Source organism: Schistocerca serialis, chromosome 4 (assembly GCF_023864345.2).
Source record: "Schistocerca serialis cubense isolate TAMUIC-IGC-003099 chromosome 4, iqSchSeri2.2, whole genome shotgun sequence".
Lineage (NCBI taxonomy): Eukaryota > Metazoa > Arthropoda > Insecta > Orthoptera > Acrididae > Schistocerca > Schistocerca serialis.
The window spans coordinates 394,445,279-394,463,421 of record NC_064641.1 but is presented as its reverse complement, the minus strand read 5'-3'; the positions used below and the strand labels follow the sequence as shown (position 1 = coordinate 394,463,421).

The 18,143-nt window shown below is 48.8% G+C and overlaps 1 protein-coding gene across 1 annotated transcript in view; it reads left to right on the top strand.

Annotated features, from left to right (window-relative positions):
• LOC126474913 (phosphatidylinositide phosphatase SAC2) overlaps positions 1 to 18,143 on the top strand; it is a 373,240-nt gene that overhangs the window by 90,502 nt on the left and 264,595 nt on the right. The window contains exon 6 of the mRNA XM_050102409.1: positions 10,600 to 10,792. Within this exon, the coding sequence (XP_049958366.1) occupies positions 10,600 to 10,792 (193 nt within the window). The remainder of the gene's footprint in view (positions 1 to 10,599; positions 10,793 to 18,143) is intronic.

Here is an 18,143-nt window from a genome sequence, read left to right as displayed (position 1 = left end):
TGCCGCCCCTCCCTCCTTCGTGCCGCCCCTCCCTCCCACCCTCCCTGCCTCGTGCCGCCCCTCCCTCCCTCGTGCCGCCCCTCCCTGCCACCCTCCCTGCCTCGTGCCGCCCCTCCCTCCCACCCTCCCTGCCTCGTGCGGCCCCTCCCTCCCACCCTCCCTGCCTCGTGCGGCCCCTCCCTCCCACCCTCCCTGCCTCGTGCCGCCCCTCCCTCCCACCCTCCCTGCCTCGTGCCGCCCCTCCCTCCCACCCTCCCTGCCTCGTGCCGCCCCTCCCTCCCACCCTCCCTGCCTCGTGCCGCCCCTCCCTCCCACCCTCCCTGCCTCGTGCCGCCCCTCCCTCCCACCCTCCCTCCCTGCCTCGTGCCGCCCCTCCCTCCCACCCTCCCTCCCTGCCTCGTGCCGCCCCTCCCTCCCACCCTCCCTCCCTGCCTCGTGCCGCCCCTCCCTCCCACCCTCCCTCCCTGCCTCGTGCCGCCCCTCCCTCCCACCCTCCCTCCCTGCCTCGTGCCGCCCCTCCCTCCCACCCTCCCTCCCTGCCTCGTGCCGCCCCTCCCTCCCACCCTCCCTCCCTGCCTCGTGCCGCCCCTCCCTCCCACCCTCCCTCCCTGCCTCGTGCCGCCCCTCCCTCCCTCCCTCCCTCCCTGCCTCGTGCCGCCCCTCCCTCCCTCCCTCCCTCCCTGCCTCGTGCCACCCCTCCCTCCCTCCCTCCCTCCCTGCCTCGTGCCGCCCCTCCCTCCCTCCCTCCCTCCCTGCCTCGTGCCGCCCCTCCCTCCCTCCCTCCCTCCCTGCCTCGTGCCGCCCCTCCCTCCCACCCTCCCTCCCTGCCTCGTGCCGCCCCTCCCTCCCTCCCTCCCTGCCTCGTGCCGCCCCTCCCACCCTCCCTCCCTCCCTGCCTCGTGCCGCCCCTCCCTCCCTCCCTCCCTCCCTCCCTGCCTCGTGCCGCCCCTCCCTCCCTCCCTCCCTCCCTCCCTGCCTCGTGCCGCCCCTCCCTCCCTCCCTCCCTCCCTGCCTCGTGCCGCCCCTCCCTCCCTCCCTCCCTCCCTGCCTCGTGCCGCCCCTCCCTCCCTCCCTCTCTCCCTGCCTCGTGCCGCCCCTCCCTCCCTCCCTCTCTCCCTGCCTCGTGCCGCCCCTCCCTCCCTCCCTCTCTCCCTGCCTCGTGCCGCCCCTCCCTCCCTCCCTCTCTCCCTGCCTCGTGCCGCCCCTCCCTCCCTCCCTCTCTCCCTGCCTCGTGCCGCCCCTCCCTCCCTCCCTCTCTCCCTGCCTCGTGCCGCCCCTCCCTCCCTCCCTCTCTCCCTGCCTCGTGCCGCCCCTCCCTCCCTCCCTCTCTCCCTGCCTCGTGCCGCCCCTCCCTCCCTCCCTGCCTCGTGCCGCCCCTCCCTCCCTCCCTGCCTCGTGCCGCCCCTCCCTCCCTCCCTGCCTCGTGCCGCCCCTCCCTCCCTCCCTGCCTCGTGCCGCCCCTCCCTCCCTCCCTGCCTCGTGCCGCCCCTCCCTCCCTCCCTCTCTCCCTCCCTGCCTCGTGCCGCCCCTCCCTCCCTCCCTCCCTCCCTCCCTCCCTGCCTCGTGCCGCCCCTCCCTCCCTCCCTCCCTCCCTCCCTGCCTCGTGCCGCCCCTCCCTCCCTCCCTCCCTCCCTCCCTCCCTGCCTCGTGCCGCCCCTCCCTCCCTCCCTGCCTTGTGCCGCCCCTCCCTCCCTCCCTCCCTCCCTCCCTCCCTGCCTCGTGCCGCCCCTCCCTCCCTCCCTCCCTCCCTCCCTCCCTCCCTCCCTCCCTCCCTCCCTCCCTCCCTCCCTCGTGCCGCCCCTCCCTCCCTCCCTCCCTCCCTCGTGCCGCCCCTCCCTCCCTCCCTCCCTCCCTCCCTCCCTCCCTCCCTCCCTCCCTCCCTGCCTCGTGCCGCCCCTCCCTCCCTCCCTCCCTCCCTCCCTCCCTCCCTCCCTGCCTCGTGCCGCCCCTCCCTCCCTCCCTCCCTGCCTCGTGCTGCCCCTCCCTCCCTCCCTCCCTCCCTGCCTCGTGCCGCCCCTCCCTCCCTCCCTCCCTCCCTCCCTCCCTCCCTCCCTCCCTCTCTCCCTGCCTCGTGCCGCCCCTCCCTCCCTCCCTCTCTCCCTGCCTCGTGCCGCCCCTCCCTCCCTCCCTCTCTCCCTGCCTCGTGCCGCCCCTCCCTCCCTCCCTGCCTCGTGCCGCCCCTCCCTCCCTCCCTCCCTGCCTCGTGCCGCCCCTCCCTCCCTCCCTGCCTCGTGCCGCCCCTCCCTCCCTCCCTGCCTCGTGCCGCCCCTCCCTCCCTCCCTCCCTCCCTCCCTGCCTCGTGCCGCCCCTCCCTCCCTCCCTCCCTCCCTCCCTCCCTCCCTCCCTGCCTCGTGCCGCCCCTCCCTCCCTCCCTCCCTCCCTCCCTCCCTCCCTGCCTCGTGCCGCCCCTCCCTCCCTGCCTCGTGCCGCCCCTCCCTCCCTCCCTCCCTCCCTCCCTCCCTGCCTCGTGCCGCCCCTCCCTCCCTCCCTCCCTCCCTCCCTGCCTCGTGCCGCCCCTCCCTCCCTCCCTCCCTCCCTCCCTCACTCCCTCCCTCCCTCCCTGCCTCGTGCCGCCCCTCCCTCCCTCCCTCCCTCCCTCCCTGCCTCGTGCCGCCCCTCCCTCCCTCCCTCCCTCCCCCCTCCCCCCTCCCTCCCTCCCTCCCCCCTCCCCCCCTCCCTCCCCCCTCCCTACCTCCCTCCCTGCCTCCCCCCGTGCCGCCCCTCCCTCCCTCCCTCCCTCCCTCCCTCCCTGCCTCGTGCCGCCCCTCCCTCCCTCCCTCCCTGCCTCGTGCCGCCCCTCCCTCCCTCCCTCCCTCCCTCCCTCCCTCCCTCCCTCCCTGCCTCGTGCCGCCCCTCCCTCCCTCCCTCCCTCCCTCCCTCCCTGCCTCGTGCCGCCCCTCCCTCCCTCCCTCCCTCCCCCCTCCCTCCCCCCTCCCTCCCCCCTCCCCCCTCCCTCCCCCTCCCTCCCCCCTACCCCTCCCTCCCCCCTCCCCCTCCCTCCCCCCTCCCCCTCCCTCCCCCCTCCCCCCTCCCTCCCTCCCTCCCTGCCTCCCCCCGTGCCGCCCCTCCCTCCCTCCCTCCCTGCCTCCCCTCCCTCCCTCCCTCCCTGCCTCCCCCCGTGCCGCCCCTCCCTCCCTCCCTCCCTCCCTCCCTGCCTCGTGCCGCCCCTCCCTCCCTCCCTCCCTCCCCCCTCCCTCCCTCCCTCCCTCCCCCCTCCCCCCTCCCTCCCCCCTCCCTACCTCCCTCCCTGCCTCCCCCCGTGCCGCCCCTCCCTCCCTCCCTCCCTCCCTCCCTGCCTCGTGCCGCCCCTCCCTCCCTCCCTCCCTGCCTCGTGCCGCCCCTCCCTCCCTCCCTCCCTCCCTCCCTCCCTCCCTGCCTCGTGCCGCCCCTCCCTCCCTCCCTGCCTCGTGCCGCCCCTCCCTCCCTCCCTGCCTCGTGCCGCCCCTCCCTCCCTCCCTCCCTCCCTCCCTCCCTGCCTCGTGCCGCCCCTCCCTCCCTCCCTCCCTCCCCCCTCCCTCCCCCCTCCCTCCCCCCTCCCCCCTCCCTCCCCCCTCCCTCCCCCCTCCCTCCCCCCTCCCTCCCCCCTCCCCCTCCCTCCCCCCTCCCTCCCTCCCTCCCTGCCTCCCCCCGTGCCGCCCCTCCCTCCCTCCCTCCCTGCCTCCCCCCGTGCCGCCCCTCCCTCCCTCCCCCCGTGCCGCCCCTCCCTCCCTCCCTCCCTCCCTGCCTCGTGCCGCCCCTCCCTCCCTCCCTCCCTCCCTCCCTCCCTCCCTCCCTCCCTCCCTCCCTGCCTCGTGCCGCCCCTCCCTCCCTGCCTCGTGCCGCCCCTCCCTCCCTGCCTCGTGCCGCCCCTCCCTCCCTGCCTCGTGCCGCCCCTCCCTCCCTGCCTAGTGCCGCCCCTCCCTCCCTGCCTAGTGCCGCCCCTCCCTCCCTGCCTCGTGCCGCCCCTCCCTCCCTGCCTCGTGCCGCCCCTCCCTCCCCCCTCCCTCCCTCCCTGCCTCGTGCCGCCCCTCCCTCCCCCCTCCCTCGTGCCGCCCCTCCCTCCCCCCTCCCTCCCTCCCTGCCTCGTGCCGCCCCTCCCTCCCCCCCTCCCTCCCTCCCTGCCTCGTGCCGCCCCTCCCTCCCCCCCCTCCCTCCCTCCCTGCCTCGTGCCGCCCCTCCCTCCCCCCCTCCCTCCCTCCCTGCCTCGTGCCGCCCCTCCCTCCCCCCCTCCCTCCCTCCCTGCCTCGTGCCGCCCCTCCCTCCCCCCCTCCCTCCCTCCCTCCCCCCCTCCCTCCCTCCCTGCCTCGTGCCGCCCCCGCCCTCCCCCCGCCCGCCCTGCCTCGTGCCGCCCCGCCCTCCCTCCGCCCGCCCTGCCTCGTGCCGCCCCGCCCTCCCTCCGCCCGCCCTGCCTCCCTCCGCCCGCCCTGCCTCCCTCCGCCCGCCCTGCCTCCCCTCCCTCCCTCACTGCCCCGTGCCGCCCCTCCCTGCCTGCCTCATGTACCGCCTCCCTCCCCACCTCCCTACCTGTATTGTTAGTTTTTTATCTTCTTTTTATTGCATTTGCTCCTTTGGAGGCATGTGCTTCCAAATTTCCAAACATAGATAGCATATTGGCACCTTTTCAACACTCATCTCTTTACGTGCCGGCTCTTTAGTCTTTCATGTAATCCTTTTTAATAATGTACGACATCTCTGCTCATGGCCTGTTTTGGTTTGTGTTCCACTAATATTGCAATACTGTTCGTATGTTGCTTCTGATCTCATGGGTATTCATCTCTATACAGAGTCACTGTTCCTTGACTTTCCTCTCCTTTAAATAAAATTATGTCTCCAGGAGCTCATTTTTAAGTGCACTATTTCAGAATAAAAGAGAACAAAAACATATGTAATTGGTAGATATGCAGCTTTCACACAAGAAAATCATGGGAACCATTTCTCTTACCTGAAAAAAAAGTTTGGTTCCAATTGTCATACCCATCCTCACTGAATTTAGTTATTACCTTTACAAACAATAAGTCCTTCACTAATAATAATGTGTAATATGTGTTATCAACTAATATAAGAAAACAGAAATTTGGATGACATGGCATGTAAACTATAAAGTAACTGAAATTTTCCCAGATCAACAAGCTCAGTTTTATTTCCCACCTAGTAGTACAATGAATAGCAGGAGAAACAGACACAGTGGAACAGGATAAAGAAATAGAAGTCCAGTCAGTATTGAGGTTCCCATGCGCACTGCAGTTAAGTACACACATTTGCCCCTGTTGTTGTGGTATGCTCCACCATCTCTAAAAAGTTCAATAATTTTTTGACATTATCTCTGAATGATATTTCCTTTTCAGTAAAACACATTGGCTAGGTATCCCTAAAATATTTTACAAAATTCACCTGCAGAACTTTTTTACAGCTGGCTGAGACACATTCAACAGAAATATATCCGTGACTCACATAATGGCTTAAAGTACATAATCATTCATTCTGAAACTGCGCTAGTTGTTCTTTTTTATATTTATTTTATTTATTTACTCATACACGATCATTTTACAATTATACAAGATTTGTCATCATAGTACACTGAAAATGAATAGCTCTGACCCTGCAGCACCACCACCACACATGCACACAATATATAAGTATGCTTTTATGAGGAAAGGATGTGTGTTTTATCTGTGGTCCTGTGGAGGAATCATCCCAGTATATGCCAGAAATGATTTAGAAAAACCATGGAAACTCTAAATCAAGATAGCCAGACAGAGCAAACTCCGTACTCCCAAATGCGAAGTCAGTATCTTAACAACTGCACTGCCTCATTGGATTGGCTCTCTTGCACAGTGCTATTTTTTTTATATACAGTTCATACCAAATATCATATAACAGGAGCATAGTTTTGCATCGACCCACCACACACACTGGACACCTCCTGGTGACCCTAGGACCACAAATATGGCTGTCTCCATGTCCTCCCTTTAATCAGTGTAGATAGCGGAGTCATCATACCAGCCAATGACTGAGATGTAGAGCTCAGGAGAATGACAAGACATTAATATGGTGCAGTATAGAGCTTGGTACATTTGCTTGTAAGAGTATAAAATTTGATTACCTATTATAATGTGACGGGCTGTTGTAGTTGTCACCTTTCATTAATAACCTCTACGCTGAGTCCTTTAAGTAATCTTTGTGTAGAATTTGCAATTTTGAAGTATGTTTCAGATGGAAATATTTTAGCAATCTTCTTGTCATCTTGGGAAGTTTATTACAAAAATTACTCCTTGATAGGAAATACTGTTTTGAGTTTTTTGCTAGTTTTTCCTTGGTAACTGCAAGTCAAACTGGTGTTTTCCATGACTTGCACAACAGATTGGTAGGTGTACTCTCTTGGTGCAGTAAGGATACCTAGTTTTTTAAATAACTCTTATTTTCAGAGATTTTCTACCTCCTACCTGTAGAAATTTCTATTCCAACTAACATATTCTCTGGCAAAGCTCAGTTTTTTTGCTTCTGCTTTCTTCCCAATACCATGATAGTTTTGGATCCATGTTGCCCAATTTGTGATCAATTTTACTGGAACTGAAGAATCAGCTTAAATTAATTGTATAATCCTGTGCTCTACACCATTATTTTTGAAACAAACTGCTACACAATTAAGACACAGAAACCATTACAACCAGCAGTTCTGCATCTCACCTTTGTAGTCGGGATTCAATGCCTTTTTGCTTTGGTTTCCTGATAGCTGCTTATTTTTCTGCACCTTTAACAGCTGTGTGAAATAGTTTATATTGAAAATAGTTATCAAGGTGACATCCTGGTGTAATTGAACATTGCCGTCCTGTGAGATAAAACTCACAACTCTAATGTGATAAACTAGTATAGTTGTAGTTCTCTTCACAGTTTTATGATGAAAAATAAGTTGTGATTCATGATAAAATCAAGATGTGTCAGTCTTTTGTTAGTGAAATTAGTGAATGAAAGGGATAGAACTCCAATGATCTACAGTCCATTATGCACGTAGGGATGCTCACTAAAATTGCTGCCTCTTGTGAGGAAAAGTGAGCAGTACACAGCTGGACACTTAACATGATTTCCATCTACATGAAGCTTTCTGTGAATGCTGGTGTAATCCTTCTGGTGGCTGCAGGCGTGGTAGGCCATAGTTGGAGAAGAATCATCAACATTCTTCCTAGACTGGCTGTTGTTGGCTTAACCTATGGGATGATAAATCTTTGGTGAGAAGTTATTGTTGATACACACATATTATAAACAGCATGAGCCTAGACATTTAACCATATGGCCTTAACGTTAGTTTGATCTGCTTCCAGTTTGCTAGTCACCGTCAATTGCAGTTTATCAGATAAGTGGATGGTAGATACCTTTTGCCCATGTTGATCATTCTACATCTGTGTTTACATACATTTTCTGCCAGTCATCTGCTGTATAGAGGAGATACCTTGTACTATCTCTAGTCATTCTGTTTACTGTCCCACTTGCAAATACGACAAGGGGAAAATGGCTGCTTATATACTCCCATATGAGCCCTAATTTCTGTTACCTGTCGTTGGTCCGTATGCAGAATGTATGTTCGTAGCAGTAGAATCGTTCTGAGGCCAGCTACAAATGCTGTTCGTAGTATCTTTGTAGTACATGTTGTTCGAATCTACTGGTAACAAATCTAGCAACATGCTTCTGAGTTGCTTTGGATGTCTTCCTGTAATCCAATCTGGTAGGGATTCCAAGCACTCTAGAAGGGTACTGATGACCTTGCTGTGTAGTGCACTAAACCACCAATCATTATCAAACACTCTATCAGTACTCTACAATGTGTTGCACTAATGTTCTATATGCAGTTTCCTTTATAGATGAGTCACACTTCCTAAAGTTTTCCTACTAAACTGAAGTTGACCATCTCCCTTCCCTGCTGCTGACCTTATGTGCTCGTTGTATTTCATATTGCTGTGCAGTGTTACACCTACATATTTAACTGACGTGACTGTCTCAAGCCTCATACCACTAACACTGGATTCAAGCATTGCAGGGTTGGTTTTCCTGCTCACCTGCATTAACTTGCGTGTTTTTACATCTAGGGCAAGCTGTCATTTATCACGCCAAATAGAAATTCTGTCTGTCATCCTGTATCCTTGTACAGTTCCTAATTGCCAATATTTCCTGTATAATACATCAGGAGCAGACAGACAGACAGACTGACAGACACACACACACACACACACACACACACACACACACACACACACACACACACACACACACACACACACACACACTCAGACTACTGTACACCCTGCCCATCTTCCCTGGGGCACTCCTGATGATATCCTTGTCTCTGAGGAACACTCACCTTCCAGGATAACATACTAAAGAATTCATTGACACTCACATGTATCTAGGAATTTATCCCATATGTTCAGAACTTTGCTAACAGTCTGCAGTGAAATGCTTTGTGACACTCTTGAAATATCGAATGTGCCTGCTGTCCTTCGAGGAAAGAGCATGCTGAGTTTCACATGAGTGATGCTTTCTAATTTGTGCTGATTTGTGGAGACTCTTTTCTGTCTCAAGGAAAGTTATTGTATTTGAACTCAGAACATGCTCAAAAATTCTGCAGCAAACTGATGTTAAGGATATTGGTCTGTAATTTTACAGGTCCATTCTTTTACCGTTCTCATGTACAGGAGTCATCTCTGCTTTTCTCCACTTCCTTGGGACTTCACACTGGATGATAAATGCAAGCCAAGTAAGGGGCCAGTGCCAGAGAATGCTCTGTAATATTGAACTGGGATTCCATACAGACCTGGTAACATAATTGTTTTCAACTCTTTCAATTGCTTCTCAACATCAACTTATTTCTACGTCCTCCATAAGGGAGTCTGTATGATGGTTAAACAGCGTTACGTCTGTATGATCCTCCTGTGTGAATGATTTTTTTGAACATAAATTTTCAAAACTTAAGCTTTCTTTCTACTGCCTTCTATTGCAATGCCAGACTGGTCAGTGATTGAGTGACTGGTTAGAAGTCTTTAATCTGCATAGTGATTTTACTTAGGACCATAATTTTCTCAGCTTGTCAGCAAGATCTTTCACTAAGATATGATGGTGGAAGTTATATGCTTCACAGATTCATCTTTTTATAGATGCAAAAATTTTTACTGACTGTTGCGTGTCTGCATTTCTGCATTCTGTTTTGAACTAGGAATGCAACAGTCTGTTTTCTCAGCATTTTCTGAATTCTGTTATTAAACCATGATGGGTCTTTTCCATCCTTAATCCACTTATGTGGCACATAGTTCTTCAGAGTGCAATTTACAGTCAGTTTAAACTTTGCCCATAGTTCCTCCATGTCCATTATATTGGAACTAAATGATGTCCATTCATTGTCTAAGGATGACGCTAGCAACCTCCCATCTGCTCTTTCAAGCATAAAATCTCTTTTAACCTTCTTGATGGATTTATTAACTTTAGTAACTATTATCACTGTGATGAAGTCAGTATCACTTATCCCTGTGTTGATACTGACACTGTTAATAGGATCAGGCCTGTTTGTAGCTAAGTCTAAAATATTTCCATTGAGTGTGAGTTGTCTTACTAGCTAATATTAGTTCTGGGTTCATAACTACTACACAAGACTGCCTGTATCACCTACAATGAATCAATAGACATACCAATCCCTACTCAGTAGGCTGAAGTCGCCTCCAGCTAATATTGTGTGATCTTGATACTTCAACACTATTGAGTGTAGACTTTCTTTGAATTATCCTACATCTGCTATGGTGTGATTGGATAGCTGGTAAAAAATGTGATTAACTTGAACAGTGGGAAAACCAGGATGGAATAATGACAATATTATGAGAAGCATAGATTGGTACTCCCCGTACAGAGGAGACATTGGGGTTGCAGACAGACACAACAAAAAGACTGATGTACATTCAAACTTTCAACCAAAAGGCATTCTTCTTAAGTAGAAAACACACATATTCACACAAACACTCTGGCTTCAGTGGCCAGAGACAGTGGTCTTGTGTATGTGATTTGTGCTTGTGTTAAAGTGTGCATGTAAAAGTGTGTGTGTGAAAGTGTGCATGTGTTTTCTACCTCAGGGGGAGGCCTTTTGGCTGGCTGAAAACTCAAATGTACAACAGTCTTTGGTTGTGCCTATCTGCAACTCAACATCTCATCTCTATGATGAGTAACAGTTGATCCTTTTCATAATATTGAGTTCACATATTCCATCCATCTTCTTTTATTGTCACAGCACCAACTACTGTCCTAGTATTAGACATACAGAGGCACAGTGCATACATACAACAAAGGTAGATAACAGTGGTACTGGTTTATTTATTCATATTTTTAGAAAACATTTCATTAGCAATTGTTTCTCTTTAAAAGTGCCATTTGAGTTGTTGGAGATAGCAGAAAATCTATAACATAAGTCCTCTTTATCTTTTCACTTTGTTACAGGACATTTTGATAATAGTTCTTTTTTGTGATGTGTGTAACTGACTATTGTCAGTCTATAATTATTTTCAAAGTGTTGTTACACATAGCTTTAGAGAAACACACATTTCTTTCTGCCATACTAACTGTTCTTGTTCCATCTGAATATTACAGGTGAGGCCGAAACTCAAAGTGCTTTTGAAAAGCATTTTTCTGAAGAGGTTTCTGTTTATGGACCAGTATGCATAATTAATCTTGTTGAGCAATATGGGAAGGAGAAGATCATATGGGATGCATACACTAATCACATATTATTGTTAAATAATCCGCAACTCACATATGTTACATTTGACTTTCATGAATACTGGTAAATATATAACTTACATTGTTTGTGCATTTCTTTATGTCTAGGATTAGATGGTATTTTATTAATATCCATTGTCAACCTTTCCTGTAGGTTTAGATACTGTACTGACGTTTAGAACAGCATGACTGTTTCCAGTGGTATCTCTACATTTTGCCAAGTATTGCAGAGTTGGAGTAGAAATTTATGCTATTTGCCACTGAAGATAGTGTGTGCTTGTTAGATACCTGACATTATTTTCTGTATGTAATATAATATGCACACACTGTCCATTTAAGGGGATGAATAGTGCTATGTTTTTTTCATGTTTCTTGACTGTGATAAGTCCAAGAAAGCATCACATGCCAATAAAGATATGTAAATACATTTTACTCACCATAACAAATATGCAGTGTAATATCTGAAGGAAAAACTGTAAATAACATTCAGCTTGTTTTGGACTGAAGGAAATTATTTTCCAACAGACAAATGCAGAAAACTTTCTTAAAGTATGGATACTGTGGGATTCAGATACCAGGGGAGTTAAATGTGGGAGAAATTGATTATGGGGAATGGAATGCTCATTTCTTTTGAATGATGTAGTGCAGAGAAAGATTTCATTCCAGTAGGAGATTTTGGTTGGAGAGTCTATTTACTGCTTAGGTATTGGTAGTTCTCCCATCCTATCTGAACACTGACATATTGTGACTTGATGTGGGAACATTAGTCATCATAATTGGCCAATGTTAATAATCACAGGTTTTTTTGTTATTATTACCAACAATAACCGTTGGTATACAAGAAAGCAGTCTGAGACATAGTTCATAGTAACAAAATTTTGGAGGAAATAATTTTCACAGGAGCTAAACAAGTGCAAAGTTGCAAAAGTAGAAGAAAATTTTAAAGTGAGATGAATACAGGGAAATAACAAACTGTTCTCTGGAACACAAAAGCTGTAGATTAAATTGATGTACATGGATTAGTAGTTGATGTACTTGGATTAGTAGTTGATGTACTTGGATTAGTAGTTGATGTACTTGGATTAGTATATCGACTTCCTTGGCAACTCCATTCTATCAAATGCCCTCAAACTCTTCCATGTAGTACATTACCACTTTGTGAAGACAACACATTAACACTGGAGGTGTGGAGTAATGATGACTTCTACACCACAGTGTAATTCTGTAACTGAACACCTCTTTAGAACATTAATTTGCTAGGAAGCAATGTACCAGAGTGCCTTAGACTGAGCTAATATATTCTGTGGTATACGTAAAAGACATTGTTATAAATATCCATATAATGAAAAAAGACCTTATTAGTTGTGAGCAGGTAGAAAGCATAGTGAATGACATTTACGTGTGACAGGATGCAAAGTTTTCATTCACATACCATTACAAAGCCATTGGTCTAAATTACTCTCAAAGGTGAAAAAAGGCATTCTTGTTGGATACACTATATGGCAGCAGAAACAAGATCTCTATGCCAAAAATGAAACAGGTTATGGAATCTATGGACTGTATATTCACAGAATTTTTGTATGGCAAGTGGTAGACAGAAAATAGAGAACAGAAGGACCTTGCTGAATTGTACAATGAAGGAACATTATTATTTCCAAGTACTGAAGATCAAATCTGAAGTGAAATAGAAAATTCAAGCACTGAAGTGGAATTTTATGGTTTCCCAGATAAGGAGGAAAATTTAGAAAAAAAAGCCTTTATTAAATAAAGGTAATCAGAACCATTTCGAACATGCTCAAATTTTATGTAATCAATGCAGGCCAAGAAAGAATGTAATGAAGAAAAAAATAGATTTGACTACCATCCAATGACATTTTGTTCCAAAGGGAAAGATTATATGGAAGAAGTGCAAAAGTTGCGCTATGAAGGGACAATGTTGAAATGTTACCCTATCACAAAGCATTTATTTCTGATGAGGCAGCTGAATGGACAGCTGCATTGAATCATGAAATTCAGTCTTTCAAGAATTAGGTAGATAAATCAAGAACAAAACGTACTGGCACAAAAACTCAGTTTCATGTGGCAATTAGTAGTAGCTGGAACAGGTGACATTCAATACATTTTGAGAGATAAAAAATTAAGCTAACTTCTTGACAAAGCCAGTGAATCAGAATAGTCATGAAAATCATCATTAGAAAATGTTATGAAATGAGACTACTGTGGAATAATACGCATGATTAGAGTTTACTTTTTTGGGGGGGAGGGTGTTGAGGTTTAAACTAACGGACAACAGCTTCTTTTATTATTTCATTTTTGTGACTGGATTATCTTCGACATTGCCGTTACTCAAAAAGTCAAGAAGCTTTTGTTCTTTTAAAAAGTATAGATAGTTTCTCTGCTTTAATGGTGTATGCTGTTTTTCTTTTAATAAATGTTGTTGTTGTTGTTGTTGTTGTGTCGTCGTCGTCGTCGTCGTCGTTGTCGTCGTCGTTGTCTTCAGTCCTGAGACTGGTTTGATGCAACTCTCCATGCTACTCTATCCTGTGCAAGCTTCTTCATCTCCCAGTACCTACTGCATCCTACATCCTTCTGAATCTGCTTAGTGTATTCATCTCTTGGTCTCCCTCTACGATTTTTACCCTCCACGCTGCCCTCCAATACTAAATTTGTGATCCCTTGATGCCTCAGAACATGTCCGTCCTACCAACCGATCCCTTCTTCTAGTCAAATTGTGCGACAAGCTCCTCTTCTCCCCAATTCTATTCAATACCTCCTCATTAGTTACGTGATCTACCCATCTAATCTTCAGCATTCTTCTGTAGCACCACATTTCGAAAGCTTCTATTCTCTTCTTGTCTAAACTATTTATCGTCCACGTTTCACTTCCATACATGGCTACACTCCATACAAATACTTTCAGAAATGACTTCCTGACATTTAAGTCTATACTCGATGTTAACAAATTTTTCTTCTTCAGAAACGCTTTCCTTGCCATTGCCAGTCTACATTTTTTATCCTCTCTACTTCAACCATCATCAGTTATTTTGCTCCCTAAATAGCAAAACTCCTTTACTACTTTAAGTGTCTCATTTCCTAATCTAATTCCCTCAGCATCACCCGACTTAATTCGACTACATTCCATTATCCTCGTTTTGCTTTTGTTGATGTTCATCTTATATCCTCCTTTCAAGACACTTTCCATTCCGTTCAACTGCTCTTCCAAGTCCTTTGCTGTCTCTGACAGAATTACAATGTCATCGACGAACCTCAAAGTTTTTATTTCTTCTCCATGGATTATAATACATACTCCGAACTTTTCTATTGTTTCCTTTATTGCTTGTTCAATATACAGATTGAATAACATTGGGGATAGGCTACAACCCTGTCTCACTCCCTTCCCAACAACTGCTTCCCTTTCATACCCCTCAACTCTTGTAACTGCCATCTCGTTTCTGTACAAATTGTAAATAGCCTTTCGCTCCCTGTATTTTACCCCTGCCACCTTCAGAATTTGAAAAAGAGTATTCCAATCAACATTGTCAAAAGCTTTCTCTAAGTCTACAAATGCTAGAAACGTAGGTATGCCTTTCCTTAATCTTTCTCCTAAGATAAGTCGTAGGGTCAGTAATGCTTCACGTATTCCAACATTTCTACGGAATCCAAACTGATCTTCCCCAGGGTTGGCTTCTATCAGTTTTTCCATTTGTCTGTAAAGAATTCGCGTTAGTATTTTGCAGCTGTGACTTATTAAACTGATAGTTTGGTAATTTTCACATCTGTCAACACCTGCTTTCTTTGGGATTGTAATTATTGTATTCTTCTTGAAGTCTGAGGGTATTTCACCTGTCTCTCACATCTTGCTCACCAGATGGTAGAGTTTTGTGAGGACTGGCTCTCCCAAGGCCGTCAGTAGTTCTAATGGAATGTTATCTACTCCGGGGGCCTTGTTTCGACTCAGGTCTTTCAGCGCTCTGTCAAACTCTTCACGCAGTATCAAATCTCCCATTTCATCTTCATCTACATCCTCTTCCATTTCCATAATATTGTCCTCAAGTACATCGCCCTTGTATAGACACTCTATATCAGACTTCCAACCGAGCTCCAGGGAGCCGGAGCGCTCCGGAGCGCTCACTGCGGCAGCTCGGTGCCCGCGTGGAGGGGGAAAGCGAACTCACTGCCCCCTGGCCGCATGCAGCCGCAACTGACGCAATAATCCGTGTTCAATGACAGCTATGACTAGCTGCGGGAGCCCTGTACCTCTATTGGAGGATACCTTTCTATTCATTGAGAGGGATGGTCGTCCGCAATGTCTTGTATGTCATAAAGTATTTAATTCTGCGAAGAGGTACAATATACAACAACATAATACCCGTCTTCACGCAGCGCACTACGATCGGGTAGAAAGCGTTGCACGCAGAGAACTGGTAGCCAGGCTTAAGAACGACATACCAGGAGACGTAAGTTCAAAAACGGTTTCGTAATACGGAGGGTATCAAAACATGCAACATAGTTCGTGTTCTGTAATGTGTTTACAATTTTAGGGTGAATGAGAGCCGAGAAAACACTACTGAATCTGCAAATCGAGCAAGCTACAGGGTCGCTCACATCATTGCGACAAGTGGCAAGCCGTTTTCGGTGGGACCACTCGTAAAATCGTGCATGGTAGCAGTTGCAGAATGTTTGTTTCCAAGGGAGGTGCAGGCAATTGAAGGGGTTTGCCTCTCGAAGCAAACAATGTCTCGTCGAATACTGGACATGACAGCGGATTTAGACACACAGCTCTGGAAAAAGGCGGAGAACTTTGTTGCATATTTGCTAGCGCTTGACGAAAGCACTGACATATCGGACTGTGCTCAGCTTGCAGTCTTTGTTCGTGGCGTCGACATGGAGCTGCAAGTAACTGAAGAACTCTTGGATGTGGTACCACTCGATTACACCGCAACAGGACGTGACGTTTTTGAAGCTGTTTGTGAATCAGTGGACAATATGAATTTGCCGTGGGATAAGCTCCATTCTGTAGCGATGGAGGGTGCACCACAAATGATCGGGCGTCACCAAGGTTTTGCTTCTCGTTTGAAAAATAAACTCGGGGGCGGATTCGGGAAAGATATTTTGACTCTTCATTGTTTTATTCGCCAAGAGGCACTGTGCGCTGAAACAGTAGAGCTAGGTTGCGTAATGAAATTTGTGAATTTTTTGCGGCGTCACGGTATGAATCATCGCCAATTCAAAGGATTCCTGAAAGATATGGAAGCGGAGTATGGGGATATACCTTACCACAGTACAGTTCGTTGGCTGAGTCGGGGAAAAGTTCTTGATGTTTTCTTTGCCATTCTTGAGGAAATATCCCTTTTTCTCGAAATGAAAGGGGAAGAAATGCGCCGGCCGCGGTGGTCTTGCGGTTAAGGCGCTCAGTCCGGAACCGCGCGACTGCTATGGTCGCAGGTTCGAATCCTGCCTCGGGCATGGATGTGTGTGATGTCCTTAGGTTAGTTAGGTTTAAGTAGTTCTAAGTTCTAGCGGACTGATGACCACAGAAGCTAAGTCCCATAGTGCTCAGAGCCATTTGAACCATTTTGAAGAAATGCGTTGCCTGAAAGTTATAAAATGGATATCAGGCCTGGCGTTCCTAGCTGACATAACTATGCATCTGAATAATTTAAATCTGTCACTGCAGGGCAAAGGGCAGCTAATCGTTACCATGCACGACCAGATCAAAGCGTTCATGGAAATGTTACGTTTATTTGACAGGCAGATGAGTTACGGACATTTAACGTTCTTCAATCGCCTTGCTTCTTTAAAACTACCTGAAGGTACTAATTTCGGCGATTACCAAGCAAAATTAAAGCAGCTCACCACGTCGTTTGAAACACGATTCCGAGACGTCACTAGTTTGGAAATGGAACTCAAGGTGTTCAGCACTCCTTTTCCAGTTTCCCCCGATGACTTGTCACTGTCACTTCAATTGGAGATTACTGATTTGCAAAATTCAACTTTGTTGAAAGAGAGGTACTACAACACGTTGGATGTGTCACGATGGTATCTTTCATTAGAGCAAAAAACATTTCCCAAGCTTCACAACAATGGCGCTCAGATCATGTGCATGTTTGGATCTATGTATTGTTGTGAGCAGCTTTTCTCAGCAATGAAAAGAGTAAAAAGTAAGGAACGATCGTTTCTTCAGGATGCAACAATGAAGGCCATCCTCCGCATTAACGCTGCGAACAGTTTGACGCCTGATATTTCCGATCTTGTAATGAAAAGAAAATGTCAAGCTACAGAGGCTCAATAAATTTAGTATGCAATTTCTTATAAAACAGTTGTTTCTTATTTATTTCCTGAACATGGTATTTCCTGGTGTAGCACGTCACCACGTCTTAGCAGCTAAGAGTATGAGGTTGTCGATCTTGTAAGACGCAGCTGGCACATCAAAACGCTTGTCTTGCCGCCTGCCTCAGCCAGCCATGCCACGTGCCGGCGTGCCGGCCCACTTGACTGGTCACAGCGAGCGACACGGCTCCCTGGAGCAGGGAGCGCTCCGCGGCTCACTACGGAGCCAACGAGCTGGAACAGCCTGCTCTATATACTCCTTCCACCTTTCTGCTTTCCCTTCTTTGCTTAGAACTGGGTTTCCATCTGAGCTCTTGATATTCATACAAGTGGTTCTCTTTTCTCCAAAGGTCTCTTAAATTTTCCTGTAGGCAGTATCTATCTTACCCTAGTGAGATAAGCCTCTACATCCCTAAATTTGTCCTCCAGCCATGCCTGCTTAGCCATTTTGCACTTCCTGTCGATCTCATTTTTGAGACGTTTGTATTCCTTTTTGCCTGCCTCATTTACTGCATTTTTATATTTGCGCCTTTCATCAATTAAATTCAATATTTCGTCTGTCACCCATGGATTTCTATTAGCCTTCGTCTTTTTACCTACTTGATCCTCTGCTGCCTTCACTACTTCATCCCTCAAAGCTACTCAATTCTTCTTCTACTGTATTTCTTTCCCCCATTCCTGTCAGTTGTTCCCTTATGCTCTCCCTGAAACTCTGTACAACCTCTGGTTCTTTCAGTTTATCCAGGTCCCATCTCCTTAAATTCCCATCTTTTTGCAGTTTCTTCAGTTTTAATCTACAGTTCATAACCAATAGATTGTGGTCAGAGTCCACATCTGCCCCTGGAAATGTCTTACAATTTAGAACCTGGTTCCTAAATCTCTGTCTTACCATTATACAATCTATCTGATACCGTCTAGTATCTCCAGGGTTCTTCCATGTATACAACCTTCTTTCATGATTCTTGAACCAAGTGTTAGCCATGGTTAAGTTATGCTCTGTGCAAAATTCTACCAGGCGGCTTCCTCTTTCATTTCTTGGCCCCAATCCATATTCAGCTACTATGTTTCCTTCTCTCCCTTTTCCT